Source organism: Phocoena sinus, chromosome 2 (assembly GCF_008692025.1).
Source record: "Phocoena sinus isolate mPhoSin1 chromosome 2, mPhoSin1.pri, whole genome shotgun sequence".
In the NCBI taxonomy this organism is placed as follows: Eukaryota; Metazoa; Chordata; class Mammalia; order Artiodactyla; family Phocoenidae; genus Phocoena; species Phocoena sinus.
The window spans coordinates 162966145-162989223 of NC_045764.1; the positions used below are offsets into that span (position 1 = coordinate 162966145).

Genomic DNA, 23079 nt, shown 5'->3' on the forward strand with positions numbered 1-23079 from the left:
GGGCGTACACCTGAGAATGGAATTGCTAGGTCATATGGTGAATTATACTTAACTTTTTAAGAAACTGCCAAACTTTTCTGAAGTGGCCATACCATTTTATATTCTTGCCTCCAACATAATTAGGATTTCAGTTACTCCATATCCTTGCTAAAATGTTATTGACTCCTTTTTTGATTATAGCCATTCTAGTGGGTGTGAAGTGGTGTCTCATTATGATTTTAATTTGCATTTTCCTCATGATTAAGGATGTAAAGCATTTTTTCATATGCTTATTGGCCATTTGTATATCTTTAGTAAGTGTCTTTTCAAACCTTTTGCCCCTTTTTTTCCCCCTAAATCAGGGTGATTTGAAACTTGAAACTATCTTGTCCATTAAGTTGATATAGATTCCAATTAAAAAGTATATGTTAAATTTTAAATTTTACATGAAAATACAAGTCATTTTACTTATGGTTAGCCTTCTTTTTAACTCTGAAACTTGACTAGCTTTCATTTTGCCATTTTCAGTCTTTGATAATGACTCAATACTTGACTTAACGCACACTAAAATGTGAAACCCCCTTTTTCGTTTGTATTTTCAAATGACTAGCAGTTAAGAAAAATGGAAATCAGTTATCCTAATTAAAAGTAATGTTTTAAAATTTAGTGTCATTTTTTTGACTCATATAAAGCTTAAATTTTTATAGCATATGATGGTATTGACAATAATATTTCATTTGCGGGGGAGTATATGGATTAATTCAAACTCTGCATTTGGTGATTACAGTTGCAGACAACACGGTCAAGCATTTCTAACCTTTATATCTCTATATCTGCTAGGAATTGCTCCCTTGAGCCCTTAGGCTTAATCAATTTGTCATATCTTGTTTCTGCTCTTTAAATAGTCAATCCATTTGAAGATTCTATGAATTAAATATTTGTTATCTTTATACAGAAAAGTATATGGATTTATTTACATATCAGTAGTATAAACATTTTTAGCAAGAAAAAAGTGCCCTTTACTAGTCGTCTAACACCAAAAAATTAATTTTTCTATTTTATTCTGTATTTCAAAAGATTGTTTTCCCCTCAGATGCAGACCAACAACGAAGAGAGAAACTCAAAAAGGAATTAGCACTGTGTGAAAGGGAATTGAAATTAACTAAAACTGCAATGCAATCCAATTCTAAAAGTAATTCCAAGTCATTACTTAACACTCTACAAAAGGTAAGATAGTATTTTTACCTTTTAAAAGTAAATGTTTCTAAGATACTTCATTGGTGGTGGAACCTGACTTTTTGATAATGTTTACTATAGGTCAGAATTGGTACACTTTCCTGTAAATAGCCAAATAGTAAATATTTTAGGCTTTCCAGGCCACAACTGTTGTGTCTCTGTCACAACTATTGTGCCATTGGAGAGCAGCCATAGACAGTACGTAAATGAATGGACGTAGCTTTGTTCTAGTAAAACTTTATTAACATATAAGGTGGTGGGCCAGATTTGACCTTTAGGCTATAGTTTGCTGACCCCTGCTTTAGGTTTTTTGTGATACCCTTTATCATCTGATTAAGGGAATTCTTTTCGATTCCTAGTTTGCTAAGAGGATTTTTTTCCTTTCTCATGAATGTGTGTTAATTTTATCAAATTCTTTTTCTGCATTTTTTGAAATGATGGTACAATTTTTCTTTTTAATCTATTCAAATGTAGTGAATTATAATCGAGTTTCTAATGTTAAATCAACTTTGCATCCCTAGTATAAACACAGGTTTGTCATGATGTAATTCCTTTTTTTATACATTACCAGATACAGTTGCTAATATTTTGTTTAGGGTTTTAGCATCTATGTCCATTATTGATATTGACCTGTCATTTTCCCTTTTTTCTGCTATGTCAGGTTTTGCTAGCCTCATAAAATAAACTGGGTGCTATTTCCTCTTTTTCCATGCCCTAGAGTAGTTTATGTAAGTTTGAAATTATTTGTTCCTTGAATTTGATGGAACTCAGCACTAAAATTATTTGGGCCTAGAGTTTTATTTGTGAGAAGATTTTTGACTGCAATTTTTGAAATCATTATAGAACTATTTTCATAAGTTGTACATATGTAGAAAGTTGTCCATTTCATCTAAATTTTCAAATTCTTGGCATAGACTTGTTCATAATATCTCTTAAATCATTTCATAATCTCTCTTGAATATGTATTAGTTCCTCTTTTTATCCTAATGTTGTTTATTTGTGCCTTCAGTCTTTATTATTCTCACCAGAGATTTGTCAGTTTTATTAATCTTTTTAAGGGCACATCTTTTACTGCATTGATCCTCTCTGTTGTACTTTGTTTTCTAGTTGGGTAATGTTCATGCTTTATTTTCCTCTTTTGGCTTTCTTTGAGTTTATGTTACAGTACTTTCTTCTACTTTTGTTTAGTTTATTTTCAGCCTCACTTCTTTCATAGTATGAGCATTTTTAAGGCTATATATTTTCCTTCAAGTGCTGCTTTAGCTGCATTCCACAAGTTTTGATATGTGGTATTTTTATTATGGTTCAGTTCAAAGTATTTTACAGTTTCCATTATAATTTATTCTTTAACTCAAGCGTCTTTTAGAAATGTTTATTAATCTCTATTTTTTTTCCTGGTTTTCTCTTTGTTACAGATTTCTAGCCTAATTGTATTTTGATCAGGGAACATCTGTGTGATATTCATTTCTTGAAATTTGTTGAGACTTGTTTTATGGCCCAGTAGGTAGACAGTTCTTTTTTCTTTTGTTTGGACAATATTTTTTAATACACTATGTCATATGTGTTTGAAAAGAAAATATATTCTGTAGCTGTATGCAGTATTTAATATATAGTGTATGCATTAGATTAAGTTTTATCTTTTAGGTGTTCAAATCTTATTGATCTTTTTGTCTAATTAGTCTATCTTTTATTAAGAGAAATCTTTCACATGATTATATATTTAGCTATTTCTCCAAGAATTAGTACTAGCAATTTTTGTTTTAAATGTTTTGAGTCTATATTATTATATACATACAGACTTAGAGATGATATATTTTCTTGGTGAATCTAACCTGTTGTCACTGTGGTTTGAACTTCTTTGCCTTGATGCTTTTTATATTAAAGTGTTTTCTGATAGTGATATAGTTAAACCAGCTTTCATTTTCATTTCATTAGTATTCCTTTGGTATATCTTTTTCCATTTTTTTTTTTTTTTTTTTTTTTTTTAACAGTATGCAGGCTTCTCACTGTTGTGGCCTCTCCTGTTGCGGAGCACAGGCTCCAGATGCGCAGGCTCAGAGGCCATGGCTCACAGGCCCAGCCGCTCCGCGGCATGTGGGATCTTCCCGGCCCGGGACACGAACCCGTGTCCCCTGCATCAGCAGGCGGACTCTTAACCACTGCACCACCAGGGAAGCCCCCACTTTTTCCATTTTTTAATCCTAATATTTTAGATAGGTTTTAGGTGGGTCAGATTATTCACTCTGATAATCTTTGCCTTTTAAAGTGGAGCATTTAGTATGTTTTCATTTCTTCTTTCTTCTTGTGTACTTTTTATTTGACCCACAGTAGTAGGCAGGATTCTAAGCCCCACAGTGATCCCCACCCTTAAATAATCCCCTCGTCTTGAGTGTAGGCAGTACCTGTAACTTGCTTCTAACCTATGAGATGTAGCAAAGGTGATGGAATATCACTTCTGTAATTGTTATGTGGCAAAGTGAAGGGAATTTCCCCCTGTAGATTGAGAGAAAGGAAAAATTGGTCTGAGAGTAATTTCTGCAGTGGGTGCTGTTCCCCTCCCCTAGCCATGCCAAAGAAACAAGGGAAGGGGGAAATTTTCTCAGGATTCTTCCTGCTCTTCCCTGAGAGCTTTTGGTGGAAAAGCTCTTTCCTAGAGGAAAAGCCTGCAAGAGGGTACAAACTCCCCAAGTCTCAGAGGCTTCATACTCTTACAATAGTCCACACTCAGTCCTTAGCAATTAGCTAAAAACTTCTAGCATAATCTTCTTACCAGTTTATATGTCATTCAGCAGCATCTGTCCCAAATAAGCGAATGCTTAGGTTCTGTTTCTCCCTGCAGGTACTTATATCACTGTGGACTTTAGGTTAGTTGTGACCTTAGTTCTCTCAGCAGTTCAAGAAAAATCATTAATTTGCAGTTTGTCCAGCTTTTTTTCTTATTATAATGGTGAGAGCTATGCTCTTTCCATTTCTCTCCATCTGTCAGCTGAAACTGGAAGTCTTTTTGTGTGTGTGATGGTCTCTTTTTAAACTTTTTAATTTTGAAAATTTTAGCATCTCTAAAAATAGAGTGGTATAATGAACCCACGTGTTCTTGTCCCCTAAGTGCAACGATGATCAGTTCAGGGCCAGGCTTATTTCATGTATATCCTCACTCACTACCCCATCCCAGATTATTTTGGTGCAAATACCAGATATATAATTTTATCTATAAATATTTCTGTATATATCTAAATATCTAAAAGATAGACCACCATACCATTATTATGCCTTAAAAATTAATAATTCCTTAATATCATCAAATATCCACTGTTCACATTTCCCCATTATCTCTCTCTTTTTTTTTTTAAGTTTGTTGGAATTGGACTCTAAATAATTTCAACTAATTGATACATTTCTTTTAATCAATAATTTCTCTTTCCCCCACCTTTTTATCCCCCTACAATTTGTGTGTTGGAAAAAACTTGAGTCATTTGTCTTGGCTTAAGGTTTTTGTGGACCATCTGGGTAATGCAAATTTAGGCCGCAAGCTTGTGTGGAAGCAGCATATGATTTCGCATTCTCAAAGGCCACTGTTCTCTCAGTGCCAGTGTTCAAGATGGGCAAGTTTCTTTGTAAGTCATCTAATTGGAGGGTCGCCATTGAGAGGATCCCAGATTCATGAGCATGGTCTCCTAGACTGTCTAGATTAGGCCCTGAGCTTTGTTTTCTGTCCCTTAGCAACTGTGATATGGAAAAACTATTGCCTGTTGGTAAAAGCCGTTTCATTTTTGACTCCAGCTCTTTCCATTGTACATGAAGATGTGACATATCAGTAGGCAGGGGTAAAGACTAAGGGCATTTGTGAATTAAGAGTGAACCTGGGTCCTTTTTCTCTGAGAAGTGTGGCAGAGCCATAGACCAGTTTTTAGTTGGGAAGTTGTGTCATCATATTGACACTTTACAAAGACTACACTGGCAGCAGGGAAGGACAGACTAATTGTGTGACAGTTGCAGTGTAGGGAAGAAATGATTAAGATATGATCTATAAGACAGCAGAAGGAGCATAAGGAATATATATTTAGGAGACATTTAGAAAGTAGAATCCCCAGGACTTGGTGACTGATCAGATGATATGAAGAGCAAGAGGCAGGAATTAAAGAGGTTTCCAGGTTTCTGCCTTGGGCAACTGGGAGATTTCCAGGTTTCTGGCTTGCCCGAGTTTACTTGTTCGGACCTGCTTAATTTGAGATGCCTTTGGAACATCTAATATATTCAGTAGAGAGCTGGATATAAGTATCTGTGTCAGGAGAGAGGTCTGGGCTGAAAATAGATTTGGGAGTCATCAGGAAAGCTGTAAATATGTTTAAGAGTCCCCAAGGCTGTTTTGTAGATAAAAGGACTAGGAATAGAGCTGCTTCCTTTAGAATAAACCTGCTATACACTGTACCATCTGGGAATCTGTTCATCAGTATTTGACTCATGTATGTATTTTCATTTTCAGTGATGGTACTTTTTAAACATATTTTTAAAAATATGTTTCTATTATCTAGCATTTTGAATATAAATTAATAATTCTATTTTGAGGTAAGGCTGGGATTTGTTGAAAATAAAATATATAATTAAGTCTGTAAATGGGCGATGTTTTCCATTCATTTTTCCTTCAGTCACTGTAACCCTGTAACTTTTTGCTTCTAAAAATATAGTTCATTTATTCTTTTATATAAGTATATTTTTTACTCCATTTAGACTTAATAGTAATTTGCAATTTGCTTACTTTTTTTATAATACTTGATGATAAATATTTAGATACATTTAAATTAAAATTATTATTTGGGGCATAATATTTTGATAATTGGGTGGGTTTATGATTAACAGATACCTGTAGTTATAATCTGCATTTACTGAAAAGTTTGCTACAATTCAAAAGAAAATGGTAACTTTGGCCTCTGGACATATTAGCTGTTTATATACGTGAGACCATGTAATCAAAAACTTTTTCTTTAATTGCCCACACTGTAATATGGGCTACTTATTTTCTCTTACATTTTGACTTACATGCTATCACCTGAGACACTTAAGTCTGCACCTTGTACCTCACACACAGTTATTCACCACTCACTCACATCACTGGTGCAGCACATACCATGTGATATTAAGATTAATTGAATATATGAATGTGACTCATGTTCTTAAATAAATCTGTTTTAAAAGCACTATAAAACAGTGAAAATCAGAAGCTATCAGTTTCTTTTGTAAAATACAATTTGAAGCTTTTTGCAAAACAAGTGTTAATCAAATTTTAAAATAAATTGTATCTATCCTGTTCTGCACTTGAATTGATTCCTCAACTGTTTTAAAACCTGACAATTGGAAAATCTTTGTATACCATTTCTTCTGACATTATCCCTGAAAAAGATTGATTTAATACTCAGTTATTCTGTGATTGTAAAATTGGATAGGTATTTTTGACATTTTTAAAACATGTATGTGTTAACTGTCAATGATTATCACTTTACATAAATTCTTAAATCACAGAAACAGTTTACAACAAATTGCATTAAAGTGAAAGTGGTCAGATTACCACCAGAATTTTTGTTCCATTGACAATAATTGATGAACACTTTTCTGATTTTAGAACTTTACAGTGATCTGCTATTTTAATTTTGGTGAATTTACCAGTGTGTTACACATTTTCTATGAAAATCATATCCAAGCTTTCTGATATTCATAGTTAAAGATTATATAATCTAGGGCTTCCCTGGTGGCGCAGTGGTTGAGAGTCCGCCTGCCGATGCGGGGGACACGGGTTCGTGCCCCGGTCTGGGAGGGTCCCGCATGCCGCGGAGCGGCTGGGCCCGTGAGCCATGGCCGCTGAGCCTGCGCGTCCGGAGCCTGTCCTCCGCAACGGGAGAGGCCACAACAGTGAGAGGCCCGCGTAACGCATAAAAAAAAAAAAAAAAAAAAAAAAAAAAAAAAAAAAAAAAAAAGATTATATAATCTCAAAAAAGCAGATAGGTACAGTTGGTTTTGCACTGTGTTCTACTGGTTTCCAAGGAAAGAAGAAGTAGAATACAGGGTAGGAATTATAAGATATAAAGATACAGAAAAGTTTCATGCCTTCAATTGATTCAAGAGCAATTTTCCCAGCCCATTTCAGACAGATGAGAGTATATTCCTGCCTTTAAAGACTTTCTTTCGTATTTCGTTTTGTTTATTAAATAACCATTACTGGTAAGAATTTTCTCACAGGCAATCTAATGCCTTATGCATTTCTGCCTGCTATGATCCCAATTTGTTCTGTTCCCCAAGTGTAAATAATTCCTGTGATTATTATTTAATAGCCCTAAAAGATTTTTCAGATCATACTTAGAAATTGCTTTCTGGAGAGCCAGACTCCTCTGGTACATAAGCTGCAGTGTGAACCTAGTTTGGGAACACTTTTTACAACTAACGTGTTAAAGTCATTAACTAAACACTACCCTAGTGACTCACAGTTTAATGCCAAAATACTTAGTTGCTTTGAGTAATTCTGCTTTATATTTGGGATAAAGTTGGAAAGCACTTGGAAAGGAAATAGGTGACTTGACCTGTTTTAGGCTGTAGTCACAATATCTAGTTATCTGCAGTTTCCTTGCTGAGGTAAATCAATATGTAAGTTAGCTGACTTGTTCATTACCATGAAAGGAGTTAAAATCAGCTTAAGATTCCTGGTGGTGTAAAAAAAATCTAAAAATGTATAAATTTCAAATGAGTCTGTAAAATAGATAGTATGATATAATGGGAAGAGCATAGGTTCACCTGGGTTCAAATCTATGAGACCCTGCCCCTCAGGTTCTTCATCTGCATAGTAGAGGTACTAATTGTACCACCACCCAGAAGTTGATGTGATGATTAAATGAGTCGTACGTGTAAATTAATTAGAACAGTACCTTGCACATAGTATGCACTCCATATGTAATAGTAGCAGTGGTAATAGTAACAGTTCTTACTATTCCTCTTTTATTTCTACTCAAAGGCAATAACAGTACCTTGTGCACAGAAAGCACTCAGCTCCTTTCTTATTCAGCTTGCTTATCTTCCTCTTGTTTTCCTCCCCATGAGCTTGTAGGACAGATATAACTGGCTAAATCCCAGCCTTTTTCACTCCAGATTAACTTCCATGTAACTTCTTCTCTACCATTTAATAAAGTGCCTCAAAGTTCTGTAAAGGATACACAGGTGTCCCTAAAGTCTGGAATCATGGACAAGGCATCTAGTCTATGGGCACCTAGTCTGTAAAAGAATAAAATATTACCTATACTGTTAAACCTTATGAATACCCTGTAGAAATAGTTCTTCCAAAGTTAAACCAAACATATATACAATGGAATACCACTCAGCCATAAAAAAGAATGAAATAAAGCCATTTGCAGCAACAGGGATGCATCAAGAGATTATCATACTAAGTGAAGTAAGTCAGAAAGAGAAAGGCAGATACCATATGATATCACTTATGTGTGGAATCTAAAATATGGCACAAATGAACCTATCTATGAAACAGACTCACAGACATAGAGAACAGACTTGTGGTTGCCAAGGGGGAGGGCAGGTGGGGGAGGGATGGATTGGGAGTTTGGGGTTAGTAGGTGCAAACTATTACGTATAGAATGGATAAACAAAAAGGTCCTACTGTATAGCACAGGGAACTATATTCAATATCCTGGGATAAACCATAATGGAAAAGAATATTAAAAAGAATGTATATGTGTGTATAACTGACTCACTTTGCTGTACAACAGAAATTAACACAACATTGTAAATCAACTACAATTTAAAAAAAAATTTATTTTTAATGGTTAAACCAAAAAGAAATAGAGCAGGCCAAAATGCCTTGCTTTCAAAGCTTTCCCCACTCATGAGAGGTTGAGAAAGAAACATATGAACTTCCCTATGGCATCACCCTTTCTTAATTATGTTTAAAATATCAATTACTTAAATCAGGGCTCCATACATCTATACATTGTGAGAAGTTCCTTTTCATTCCTTCAAAGCCTTTAAGTCACAGAGGAACTGCTGGCACTGAAGGTGGTCATGACAAGGCAGGAATGGGTGGATGCTGCCACCAGCAGTGGTTGAGAAGGGGATTAGTACTCACGATTGGTTTGGAAACTCAAATAAAACTGGGATCTACCTCAGTACACAGGTTCAAGACCACAAATATGGTTATATGTTATTAATCATTTTTTTAGTTTCAGAAAGAAAAATGATTGCTATTGCTTATATTTAGAATTATATTTTTATATATTAATAATTCAAAAACTTGAATATAACTTCATATACAAATTTTCAGGAACATACACACTATATTTGTAGAGCCCTGAGGCTCTACATTTTTTAATGTGTAATCTGGAGATCCCCAATTATCTGAATTTGTAAATGTAACTGATCACTGTTAAACCAAATGTTCTTAGCCTCCAGGAGAACCACAAGATGAAGATGCTATGTTAATCGAAGAAGTGAACGGATTTCCATCCTTTAAAAGGTCACCAGTAACTTCTTCAGAGCGACTACACTTAAATCCACCTAAATCCGATAAAGTCCTCACAAATGGTACTGAGAAGAACTCCAGTTCCTTCCTGTCCAGCATGGATCACGCTGCCTCTGGGCCCAGGAAATCATCCTCTGGAACCTCCTACGGCAGAAGGCCCCGGGGCACATCCCTAAATTCCCAGCGGTTTCCGTTAGTAATTTCAAAAGCACCCAGTGGGGACCTTTTGGATAAACATTCTGAACTCTTTTCTAACAGACATTTGCCATTCACCCCACGCACTTTAAAAACAGAAGCAAAATCTTTCCTGTCACAGTATCGATATTATACACCTGCCAAAAGAAAAAAGGATTTTACAGATCAGCAGATAGAAGCTGAAACTCAGACTCAATTAAGCAGGTATGGCACAACAGCCAATAGTAGATCCTTCAAGATGTGGTAGAAATTAAATAATATTCCTTACTTTATATCATGTACCCTGTGTGCCACACTTAAGGTCTGGTAGTGCCCTTTTGATTAGAATGAGGTTAATGTGGCTTTTCCTTCTGCCTGAATCACTAGAACTATCAGAGTAATTGTTGAAAAAATAAATAGCTATTAAACTTGTCAAGCTCCTTATAAACATGAATGTTACATATTTTAATTTATTGTTTCAAACATGGTACTAGAACTTTTGTATGTTTTTAAATATACTTTCAGAGAATCCGTAAAATATGTCATCAGACAGCATTTGTGTAAATATGTTTATTGATTTATGTTAGAAATGGCAAAACAATGGGCTGTATTGGGGGAGAAAAAGCAACTGTTTGTCTAACTACTCCTATGCTTCCCTCCCTGCAAATACTCAGAAACAGCTCCTCAGGTATAATGTAGACAATTGGGATAATTTCTGGAAATTAAGTATAATTTGCCTCAATAATATTTTCATATACAGTAGTGCCTGGCACATAATGAATATTCATTAAAGGTTGCCAGATGATTGAAGAAAGAAACAAATCTTGTAAAAGATTGAGTGGTAGCGGATTTGTGATTGTTTTTCCTAGTGTTATATAAATGAGTACTTATCTGGTGCTAGGTTTTAATTATTTTTAAAAGTAAACAATTTATGACTAGTATTCTTTTGTCTGGGTAAAGATAAGAGGTATAGTAAGATCAGTCTGTATACATTTAAAGAATTAAGGAATTAAATCTAATGATAGAATTTTTAAGTGAAGAAGAAATGAGGGAAGCAAATACGACGAATACTTTTCTGATTATATTTTTGACAAATTTTGAAGATAATGCTTTCCATTTCCCTAGTCCCATTCTGTCCAACTGAAATCTAGCTGCTATTCAAAAAAAGGAAAAAGAGGCATATGTAATCCAAACCATATCTATTTCCCAATTATATAATTAGAAATTACACATTCTACAAGAATAGATGCATTTTATCTCTCATGTTTGAAGTTTATTTTTTTCTAGCCAGTAAAGCTTATTATCACAGTGTTTATATTTTGAAGATTTAACAATAATTTCTTTTAAAATATTACAGCTTTCAATCTGGTTTTGAGACAGTTGAGATTAAGAACTTCACAGATTCAGAAATGAACATAAAGCAGGTAATAAAAATGAGATTTCTTTGTGTCCCACATTAGAATTATAGCTGCTTTAACAGAACATGTGTAGCTATTTGGACTATGAAGAATAATCTCTTGATGACACTTCTTGCATGTGATACAACCAGTATACAGAAGTATTGCTTGTTTACAGATGGTTGTAGGTCTCTGTGAGTGGCCAGGTGGATCCTACCCAATCCGGGAAGTCATTTTTTGTTGGCAACGTTTCTAGGTGGTTGGTTGGCTGGCTGGATAGACCGGTGGATGAGTAAAATACCTTATGTTCTTTTCAAAGTTGCAGACTTGGATCACTAAAGGAGCCAGAAAAGTTGTGCAGAAGTTATTTTAGTTTCTATGCCTGTATTTTTTTTAAAGAATTGCCACTGATTATATTATTGGAAGTAATACATTTTATAAAAACAGATGGATATCATTCTCCTGTGCTTGCTTTTACTTTTTTCTAGACTGTAAAGATCTTTTTTAGTGTTCGTATTTTGAATGTTTAGCAATCATTTATTTTAAAATATTACAGCTTTAAGTCTGACTTTGAGATATAAACTGATTATTTTTATTTTAGGGGTATTAATCATACACTAATTTAAATTTATTGTTTGTGAAAAAGGTTTGTCTATTAAAATGTCAAGCAGATTCAGGGATAATATAAGCATACTCAGCTTCCCTCTTCCCTTCTGAAAATGGGTAGAGGGTCGTAGTTTTCCGTCCCAGCCATTAATGGCTGTTTGACATAGGGTTCTGCCATTTAAGGCCCAAGGACAAATCTGTTCCTCTGAGAGCTGAGTTTCCACCTCTAGAAAAACTGTACTTAATGTGCAGGATCATTGGAAGGATTAAATGTTGTAGGTAAAGTACCTAGTCTGACCCGGGCTCAGTAAATGATGGCTATGACTAGCTTGAGATTTAGGAAGAGGGTTTTTAGCTCCATAGATAACTAAATAAACTAAAGCAGAAGTCCATTTTTATGACATTGTGCTCCGAATGTTTATCTAATAACCCTGTAAGAAAACGGCATGTCCCCTTACTCCATAATCAACTTGAGGAAGCTAGTAAGAGTATTAGCTACAGTAGATAGACCATCCTAACAGCACTTTTAAAATGGTAAAGCACTACACATAAATTAGCATTCTAGAGATTAACTCGGATAATGCAAGGAAATGCTTGACACAGTATCGGGCCCCTCGTAAGCGTTCTATAAAAGTAGGCTGCCATTATTTTTGTTTTTTTCTTTATATTGTTGTTCATACTGCCGGAGCTACCACTGCTTCTATAATACATATTTGATAGGTTGGCATCTGAAACAGATGGGCTATTTGAGTTTCTGAATAATTGGCTATTTTCTCTCAAGTTTACTTATTTGCTTGGTTTCTCTTTATATGTTTATTTGTGGTATTCTTTAATGTCATTTAAAATATTCGTCATTAAAATATAAGAAATTGTTTTACCTTTAAATAAATTTAAGAAAAAAGTCTTGATTGTATGAAAAGTGAATTCTGAAACATCCTTTGTCCTGATATATCAGTCACATTTATCTACTGGGTATCTCTGTGCTCTTTCAACTATTTTTGGAAATTTCCTGTTTTGCTTTAGTTCTGCTTTCATAATGTATTTTTGAAGCAAAATAAAGATTTATTCTTCTCATTGCGTCCCCAGGCATCTAGCTGTATGTCGTATGGTACCAAAGGAAAAATAACCCCTTTACCTTTACAAGGACATGAATTACCATGGGATGAGGTTAAAGACAGTGCTCTTCAGTGTTCCTCATCAAGGTATTTCACCTGATTATATCTAACTGCTTTCCTGTGTAACAGACATACAGACTTTGCAACATGAGGGGACTTCCCTGGCGGTCCAGTGGTTAAGACTTCGTGCTTCCACTCCAGGGGGTGAAGGTTTGACCCTGGTCAGGGGAACTAAGATCCCACGTGCCGCGTGCTGTAGGGGGGCGGTGGCAGGGGACAGACACTTCAGACTTGGAAACATGAGTACTGTTTTAACTGAATGCTCTCCCATCTGTTTTGGTATTACACAATTCAGTGGCCCTGTTAGTTTTACTAAGGAAGTATTACGAAGTAGGTAGTCACTAAAAGTGTAAATGAATTCATTTTGCTAATTCATTAATAAAGGGAAAAGGGACACAGGCTTGTATTATTTACTATCCCTCTTCATTATGAGAAAGGATTTTCCGCAAGACAGATCCTCCAGCGGTGATGCTAACCAGTTTACGTGGCACAGATAGTACTGAAGAACCCTACCATTTGAGGATTCAGCATTTGCGCTTTTGAATATTCCTCATGTGCTAGTGCTTTATCTGTCCGTGCTTTGTAGAGGAGGCACTATTTTTTAAAACGACTCCTCATGTTTTGGAATTACAGAACACTGCGCCTAAATAAAAATGATAGCTTAGCAGGTAGTACAGAACCTAAAAAATGCCTTTGATAGCTTCAGCTGTCGAGTGCATTTCCAGTGTCAGAGTTTGGATATGAGATGAAGGAGGTGGAAGGAAAAAAAGACTAAAGAGCAAGAATGAGACATCCTGTAGCAGACTGGAAGCAAGCACACGCAGCCCTTCAGGGCCCAGGTCTTCCCTCAGGCCTTTCCTAAGGGAGATCTCACCTGGAAAGGCTTTGTGGGGGGAGGGAGTGGCAAGGAGGTTTATTGCTGACTTCTCTGTCTGGAAATTCATGATGCTTTAGTACTCATAACTTAAGATACTCTCTTGAGCCAGTTGAGCCAGTCTTCAGTGAATATAAAGAATAACCTAAAGAAAGGGATAGTTATCTTTCCCAGTAGCTTCTATCTAAAAGAAGTAAAGTAAAATATTATAACTGAATATACCTGAATAGGAAGCTTGGAATTAACTAATGATGACATAACTGAATAATGACAAAATTTATCATAGTTAACAGCTTAAAACTTTTTTCTATAGGGAGATATGTTTCCAACATCATTTATGTTTTCATCTTAGTCAAACTAATTGTTTATGCAAGGTAAGTTTCATAGTACAATTTTTAAAAGGATCATGAATTTGTAATTACAAGACTAGTTTAAAAATCTGTCTTTGCTACCTACTAACACATGACCTTGGCAAGTTACTTAGCCTTTCTGCCCCAGGTGAATTGTTTAGGAAGTGGAAAAAATAACACCTACCTAATATACCTGACAGGGTTTTTCTGAAGATTAGATTAGATAATGAATGTGAAAAGTGCTTTAAAATTCTGAAACATATTATTACTAACATATTACTATATGCCAAATCATTGTTTTGTTCAAATACTCTAATTTTCTCTTTCCAGGGCAGTATGTCAATGTTCCCTGCAGCTTCCTTCAGGGAGAAAAATCTATTCTGAGTAAGATATTTTTGACTTCTTCATTTTGCTTAGTGGAAATGAAGAATTAAGACTCACACAAATTATTATTAAATTAGTCAGGATTGAATACTAATCTTTCTTTACAACCAGCTTTGGGGTTCAGCCGTATAATGCACACCAAATCTGAGAAAATGACCAGAATTTTCTGAAATAATTATTAATCACTTCACCTTTATGTCCAGTAGAAGTTTGTCCCTAAGTTAATAATACTTGCTATTTTTTATAATTAGTACCCATAATTTTTATTTTTATAAATAAAAATAATAAAGAATAATAAAGATGAGTTTTAGAGAAATGTATGCTTGGTAGCTCAGGATACCATTCTTGGAGGTTTCTAACTTCACCAGTTTTTTGCAGATAAAAAACCCACTTCTGGGTTTGAATGTAGTTTTAGTTAAGCTGCATTTTTTCAGGGAAAACAATCTACTTTTATAGACTTTCATTTATTCTCAAACTTGCTGCCTGTGAATTGGTTTGAAAGCGTATTTTTTATGCACTATTTTAATCTATTTGATTTGCTAATTAACTCTTGCCCTTGTATTTACTTTTTCAGTAATTGAGTAGTTACTTGCTATTTACATTTTCTATCATCACTGATTTTTAGCTAATTAAAATCAAACCTATAATAGTACCCTAATTTTCTTGTAATAACTTGTAAAATATAGTTAACTCAGAAGATAATATAACAGAGAAATGTGTCCAAGTAATTAAAAATTATTACTGTATATACACAGATTTTTCTTTTAGAATATTTTTCCTCATCTCCAAACCTTTTGAGGAAAAAAAATAATTTTTTCTGCTCAGTAAATTTCTCAACCTTAAAACAGTATGCTCTCCTAGGAGCAGGAGAGGATTTCATCGTTGAAGTTCCTGTTTCTCTGGATGACTTTCTTCCTTCCCTTCTGCCATGCAGAGGGACTCACACCTCTGCTGCTGGACCTGGTCAGGAGCCAGAGGAAATTTAAAATGCTTGTCAAGAACACGGGCCCCCGGTGGGTCACACCTAGTTGCCCTCTTGGCACTGCCCCTGGTTGCTTTCTGTTCTGTTTTGTTTTGTTTAATCCTTGCTTATTTTTTACTTCCTGATGAATGTTTCAGACATCTATGAAGTTTCACTCTATTAGGGAATATTGTCTCATCTTTAATACCAATAAATATCCTTGCATAATTTGAGAAGGTAGATGTAATATTTGTTTTATAATATTCCTCATAATAATGTGAGATGGAAGTACATTTGTAATAGTACAGATATTTCTAATTAGGTACTCATGTTTCCTATCATTTTCAGAGTAAATAAGCAGTGATTTTTTATGCTGTATATCACTTTGCCTTCACAGTGAAGAAGAACTGTTGTATCTGAGTTTCATTGAAGATGTAACAGATGAAATTTTGAAACTTGGTTTATTTTCAAACAGGTTAGATTTTTTAAAATGTATTATAGTGGTTGAATGATTATTAAATACTCTTCATTTGGTGTTAATTTTTTAAAGTTATTTCCACATATTAGGAAATGAAAATGATATTGCTTTCTTAGGGGATCATGTTCTTATAATTGATGTAATTGTTCTTATAATTGATAGTAAATTATAAAGGATGTTTAATTCATACTCTATGGCGAGTTCACAGTTTGGGGAGGTAGAGAAAAGAATAGAGAGTTTGTTCATTAAATACTGTCATATCTCTTAAATACAGAGAACAAATTGCCAGAGGTGGGGCAGGAGGGGCAGAATGGTTGAAGGGGGTCCAAAGGTACAGACTTCCATTTATAAAATAAACAAGTCATGGGGATATAATGTACAACATCATGACTGTAGTTAATAATATCATATTGTATATTTGAAAGTTACCAGGAGAATAGATCTTAAAAGTTCTCATTACAAGAAAAAAATTTTCTGTAACTACATATGTTAACAGATGTTAACTAGATTTATTGTGGTGATTATTTTACGATATATACAAATATCAAATCATTACGTTGTACACCTTAATATAATATATGGCAATTATACCTCAATTTCAAAAAAAATTATCACAAAGAAAAAGAAATGGTATCCATAATTTTTGTTATAAATTTATTTATTTTTGGTTGCATTGGGTCTTCATTGCTGCACGTGGGCTTTCTCTAGTTGCGGCGAGTGGGAGCTACTCTTCATTTCAGTGCACAGGCTTCTCATTGTCATGACTTCTCTTATTGTGGAGCACGGACTCTAGGTGTGCGGGCTTCAGTAGTTGCAGCACACGGGCTCAGTGGTTGTGGCTCTCGGGCTTCAATAGTTGCGGTATATGGGGTCAGTAGTTGTGGCTCACGGGCTCTAGAGTGCAGGCTCAGTAGTTGTGGCGTACAGGCTTAGTTGCTCCATGGCATGTGGGATCCTCCAGACTGGGGCTCGAACCCATGTCCCCTGCATTGGCAGGCAGATTCTTTTTTTTTAATAATTTATTTATTTTTTTTTTTGGCTGTGTTGGGTCTTCGTTTCGTGCAGGCGTTCTTTAGTTGCATCAAGTGGGGGCTACTCTTTGTTGCAGTGTGCAGGCTTCTCATTGCGGTGGCTTCTCTTATTGCAGAGCACGGGCTCTAGGCATACGGGCTTCAGTAGTTGTGGCACGTGGGCTCAGTAGTTGTGGTTTGTGGACTCTAGAGCACAGCTCAGTAGTTGTGGCATGCAGGTTCAGTAGTTGTGGCTCACAGGCTCTAGAGCACAGCCTCAGTAGTTGTGGCGCATAGGCTTAGTTGCTCTGCAGCATGTGGGATCTTCTTGGACACGGGTTCGAGCCTCCTGCATTGGCAGGAGGATTCTTAACCACTGTGCCACCAGGGAAGCCCCTGGTATCCATATTTTAAAGAAAACCATAAAACTGTCTTTATTCACAGATGACATTATCACGCATGTAAAAATCCCATACAGTCTACAAAGAAACAAGCCAAAAAAATACTGTTATATCCGTTAGTTTATAATAGACTAGTAAACTAAATTTTGCTGTTTCTTTGCAAAAATCCATCATCTCTTTTTACTATTTGAAACTGTCATGAGAATCAAAAGCAAGCTTTTTTTTTGTTACAACTGTTACTAGTAACGTGAGGACAAATTAAAGGCTACATTTGCACACTGTGAGTGAAAGGGGAAGTTTGCAAAACCAGATTAGTATTGTATATCTTAAGGAAACTGTGTGGTCCTGAGCCAGCTTATACATTTATTTAGCTGAAATTCATTTAGATAAAACTTTATGATATGTATCATAGGACCCCATTATGTATATGCTACATGCTTTCCATCATAATAATATGTGAAGTGCAGACATTTTTAATGAGTTATTTCTATTTCTATATGAAGTTTCTTACAGTGAACATTTTCATTATTAGTATAAAAAGCTACACCAAAAAGACCTGAATTTTTTTACAGTAATTCTGTTTACCTCTTTATGTTAAAAAGGAATGTTTGCATAATGGGTGTAGAGTTTTAGATTTGCAGGATGAAAAAGTTCTATTGATCGGTTTCACAAGTGTGAATATACGTAATGCCACTGAACCGTAGATTTAAAATTGGTTAAGATGGGGCTTCCCTGGTGGCGCAGTGGTTGAGAGTCCGCCTGCCAATGCAGGGGACATGGGTTCGTGCCCTGGTCCGGGAAGATCCCACATGCCGTGGAGCGGCTGGGCCCGTGAGCCATGGCCGCTGAGCCTGCGCGTCTGGGGCCTGTGCTCCGCAACGGGAGAGGCCACAACAGTGGTAGGCCCGTGTACCGCAAAAAAAAAAAAAAAAAAAAAAATTGGTTAAGATGGTAAATTTTGTGTGTTCTTTTTACCACTACCACAGCAAAAACATTGATACCAACTGTAAATAAAAACAATAAAGCAAAGGTTAGAAGCCAAAACAAAAATGGTTGGCATGAAAAATGTGTATTTATGCTTAAAAAACTCACATTTTTCTTTTAGATTATAAGGCTGTTTATTATGGCAATTTTTATAGTAGCACCAAAAAATCGAATCAACCTACATGTTGAATAGTAAAGGTTCAGCTGAATAAATTGTAGAATATAATGGTAAGTTCTGTTCAGATTTTAAATGATGTTGTAGAAGTGAATTTATTGATGCATAAAGATGTTCAAAATATATAGTTGATTAGAAAAAACAATATAGATATCAAAACAGTATGTATTGTGTAATCCCAATTTTAGTAAAGAAATATATATGCATAGAACAGTGCCCAGAAGTGAATGGTCCAAACATTATTGATAGTTTTAAAATACAGAATACAGATTTCTTGGACTTTTTAAACATTTCAAATAATTCAGAAAAACTAAATCTAAGATTGGCTTATAACTTCACTGAGAGTAACAAATGGTAAAATGAAACCGGTTGATATACTCCTGTGATAGCTAGACAAGCATGGTGTAGTTGAAAGAATGTGTCTGGAGCCAGACATATCTGGGTTTCATTCTCTTAATTGCTTGTGACCTTAGGGAGAGTAAGCCATCATCTTAGACTATGTCGTTTTCTCATCTTTTAAAATGGGTTTTATAATACCTTTGTCTCCCAGTATTGGTCATGATTAGAGAGGTATAATGATTATTATTTGTCCAGCACAAATGTCTAACACTTAGTGGTGCTTAATAAGTGATAACTTTAGGTTTTTATGTGAATTTACTATGAGTGGAATTTTTTTCAAGTACAATTTGGAAGCATTGTAAGGTAACTCTTTACAAAATTCTTTGTAAAGAATTTTCTTTAGGCGTTTGCTTTTGGGGGGTTGTATATGTGAAAGAGAAAGAGGGGGGAAGGCTTTTGATGTTTGTGTATGTGTGTGAGAGAAAAAAGATAAAGAGCTTTTAGTGTGTGTGTGGGGTGGAACCTAACTGAAGTTATTTTATTAACAGAAATGTAAGTAGCATGCAGTCTTTTTAGAAGAAACATTGGCATCTGTTACATAACTAAAACATAGTGGAAGCCATACTAGCTTCCAAATTGGAGAACTTGACAGGACAGGGAAGGATTAGTGTTTATCTCTGGAAGGAAAAAGGGTAATCTAAAGCATATTTTCCAACCTTTAGTAGTTTATTTATTGTATGGCTATTTTATATTTAGTTGATTTTCTGATTTTGAGACATTAACATTTTTATTTATCATTTGTAGGTTTCTAGAACGACTGTTTGAGAGACATATAAAACAAAATAAACATCATTTGGAGGAGGTTTGTTGTCTTTAGAACTTCATTAGAAAATTTCTAATATAGAAAGAATTTTAAAGTTTTACCATACTCTCAATCAATGCATTAAAAGCAAGCACTTTTTTTGCCTTGTGCTTTTTTGTGTACTCTGGGGGTGAGGGGTGCGGGCAGAATGTGGAAGAAGAAGTTTGAATCCTGCTGAGGTTAGCAGCACTGCAGACAAAAGTAATTCAATTTGACTAGCTTAATTAATATTATTATTCTTGTATTTTTTTTAACTCCAGGAAAAAATGCGCCACCTGCTACATATCCTAAAGGTGGACTTAGGCTGCATGTCCAAGGAAAACTCAGTAATGCTAGATGATGTTGGTATGTTGCATTTACTTGATTTTGAAAAGGCTGAGAATTCAGAACAAAATGAATATAAAAATGAACAAGATTTAGCCATTCAACAGGAACGTCAAGAATACCAAAAAGCTTTGACTATGTTATTGTCTGTTCCAAAGGATGAGAACAAGATAGTCTCTTCACCAAATGAATTTTTCCTGCCTGTCTATAAATCACAGGATTCAGAAGGGGTTATAATTCAACAGGTAAATGATGAAACGAATCTTGGAACTTCAGTTTGGGATGAAAAAAATGTAAGTATGTCAGACAGTTTACTAGACCAAGAAACTTCTGTGAATGTCATTGAAGGAGACAGTGACAATGAAAAAGTCGAGACTTCAAATGAATTGTGTTGTTTTAGCACAGCACTCTCCCCGTCTGTTCAGTTATGCAGTGTCAAAGATGGTAATCAGGACATGGAAGGACCAACTCTCAAAATCATGGAAATGAGCATTGAGGACTGATCTTTGGATGCTTGATCTTCATTAATAAGTATCCCAAATGGCCAATAATTCAATATTCCTTTCACTTTTTTTTTTACTTTATATTAAGATTTGTTTGTTTTCTATGTTGTATAATAAATTACTGTAAATTTAGCAGCTTGAAACAGCACACATGTATTATTTATCCCACAGTTTCTGTGGACCAAGAGTCTGAGCACAGCATAGATGGGTCCTGTGCCCTTGGTCTCACAAATCTATAATCCAGGTGTTGGCTTGGGCTGTGGTCTCATCTGGAGGCTGGACTGAGGGTAGATTCTGCTTCCAAACTCTTTTCAGGTTGTTGGCATAATTTCTTTCCTTGTAACTTTAGGTTTGAGGGCTTTAGGTTCTTGCCGGCTGCGGCCATTGGCCACCCTTAGCGATTAGAGGCTGCCCGCCATTCCCTGTTACTTGGCCCTCTCCATAGACAGCTCACAGCCTGGCTGCTTGCTTCTCTAAGGCTAGCAGGAGAAAGAGAGAGACTGCTAGCAAGATGGAGTCTCATAAAACGTAATCATAACATGATCACAGGAATGATTTCTATCACCTTTGCCATATTCTTTTGGTTAAAAGCAAGTCACAGGTCCTACCCCCACTTAAGAGGTAGGATACAAGGGTGTGAATGCCAGAAAGTGAGAATCACTGGGGTCTCCTTAGGATCTGTTGGCCACAATTTCTAAAGTTCCTTTATAGGGGAACATATTTTGCACAGACATAAGTGGTTTTGTAGGCAGTGGGAAAGGGCCTGTGATCTGGAGTGGCTATTGAAACATTAAGCCTTGTCTACAGTATCTGTAATTTTCTTTCTTCTCACTCTCCTGCATTATCTAAAGTGTCAAGGCCTTTCTGGTTATCGGTGAGCTAGGATGGCCTGTCAGCTATCTGAAAAATCATCCCTTCTTGTGACGGAAAACATTCTACCAGAACTAGTCTGATACCCTCCCCTTGCCCTTGTAGTTCATGAATGGGCTCCTTACTATTCCAGTGTGCCTCAGAGGACTCATCTTTACTTATGTCTTTTCAACCACTCACAATATTGTAACTAAATATTTGAGTGCCTGTTATATACGAAGTTTCATGCCTAGGCACCATGGGGGGTAAAAAGATGAAACAGAATAATGATGATAACCCAAGTGTTCTTCTAGAAACTTGGCAATTTCCTCCAAGTATCGCGTTCCTCAGGCTTTTATCATGCTTTGCCCACACAAGTGTTTCCCAGAAGGTGGTGCCTACCACTGGAGATTTAGAGCTGATTTCTGGTGGTAGATGGGTGACAGGTTCGTCTCATGTGTGGGAAGGATCCAGGCTTAGGGACTACCTGCAAAATACGTACCTGTCAAGTACTGCCAACTTTTTCCATCGATTTCCTCTCAAACACTGAAAGTCATGATGCTCTGTTCTGTGAACAGCCGAAGCTAATACAACATGGCGGGGCTGGGTGCCCAAGCCAATTCTGCCCCGATATCTTGTGACCCGAGTCACACTGCTGCAGTCCTTCCTCGGCTCCACCTACCCTCTGCTCTCACCTCTGGAATTCTTACCTTACCCCCTAAACAACCCCTCCTTTCCCCACCCTGCAGTCCTCTTTCACCGGCTAAAATATCCCAGCACTATTCTTGGCTCCCAGCCTGGGTCTCCCCCATCAGTCATACTTTACCCCTCTGCTTGCTTCTTGGACTCCTCCTTTCAGGCCCCAGGGCTACTTTCTTTAGTCTCAGCCTCACTCTGCCACAAACCCCTCACGCCGCTATCCATGTAAGTACCTCAGACTCACTGCCCTGGTTCAGATTTTCCTCCCTGTGCTGAAGCTGCCATCCTGTTCAAGGCCTTCTCAGTAACTACCTTCTTGCTGCTCGTCCACCCTTTGGGCCCTGCTTCAGTCTACTGTTGCCTGCCCTGCTTTGACATGTCCCGTCTTCTCTAGCATCCAACTCTGGGTACTTTTGTTTCTGGGGCCATGAGCCATCCTAACTTTTATACCTGTTAGGGTATCCTGTTGTTATCCTCAGGTTTCCCTGTAAAATTTAAGTTTAAAGAGATGAGTTGGTTTAAAAACACATTAAAAGTGGTTCTCAGATGGCAAAAGTTGTGTAAAGGTAGGAAGTGAATGGTAAGTTTGGGAAACACTGGCTTAGACCCGAAGCAGCACATCAATTTATATCTTTCCCTCTACTTCTCCCACAGCCCATTCTCCGCTCTGACTAGTAGCGTCATGATGAGTGAGCCTCTTGAGCCAGACTGCTCAGGTTTGATCCTTATGAGCTGCGACTTTCAGCTGGTTACTGAGCTTCCTTCTGCTTTTCATTTGTTGGATGGGGGTACGTAGTTATAGAGCCTTCA

The 23079-nt window shown here is 36.2% G+C and overlaps 1 protein-coding gene across 10 annotated transcripts in view; it reads left to right on the forward strand.

The window, feature by feature from the left end:
• Window positions 1-20853, forward strand: part of SPATA7 (spermatogenesis associated 7) — a 36125-nt gene extending 15272 nt beyond the window's left edge. For 5 of the 10 annotated variants that reach the window (XM_032623901.1, XM_032623903.1, XM_032623905.1 and 2 more), the window contains 8 exons: window positions 1073-1206; window positions 9648-10123; window positions 11256-11322; window positions 12988-13103; window positions 14631-14684; window positions 16043-16120; window positions 19837-19894; window positions 20155-20853. In XM_032623901.1, the coding sequence (XP_032479792.1) occupies window positions 1073-1206; window positions 9648-10123; window positions 11256-11322; window positions 12988-13103; window positions 14631-14684; window positions 16043-16120; window positions 19837-19894; window positions 20155-20721 (1550 nt within the window). In that variant the 3' untranslated portion in view covers window positions 20722-20853. Of the gene's footprint in view, window positions 1-1056; window positions 1207-9647; window positions 10124-11255; window positions 11323-12987; window positions 13104-14630; window positions 14685-16042; window positions 16121-19836; window positions 19895-20154 lie in introns of all 10 variants that reach the window. The other 5 variants (XM_032623907.1, XM_032623910.1, XM_032623908.1 and 2 more) reach the window with 2 other exon arrangements.
• Window positions 20854-23079: the final 2226 nt, after the last annotated feature.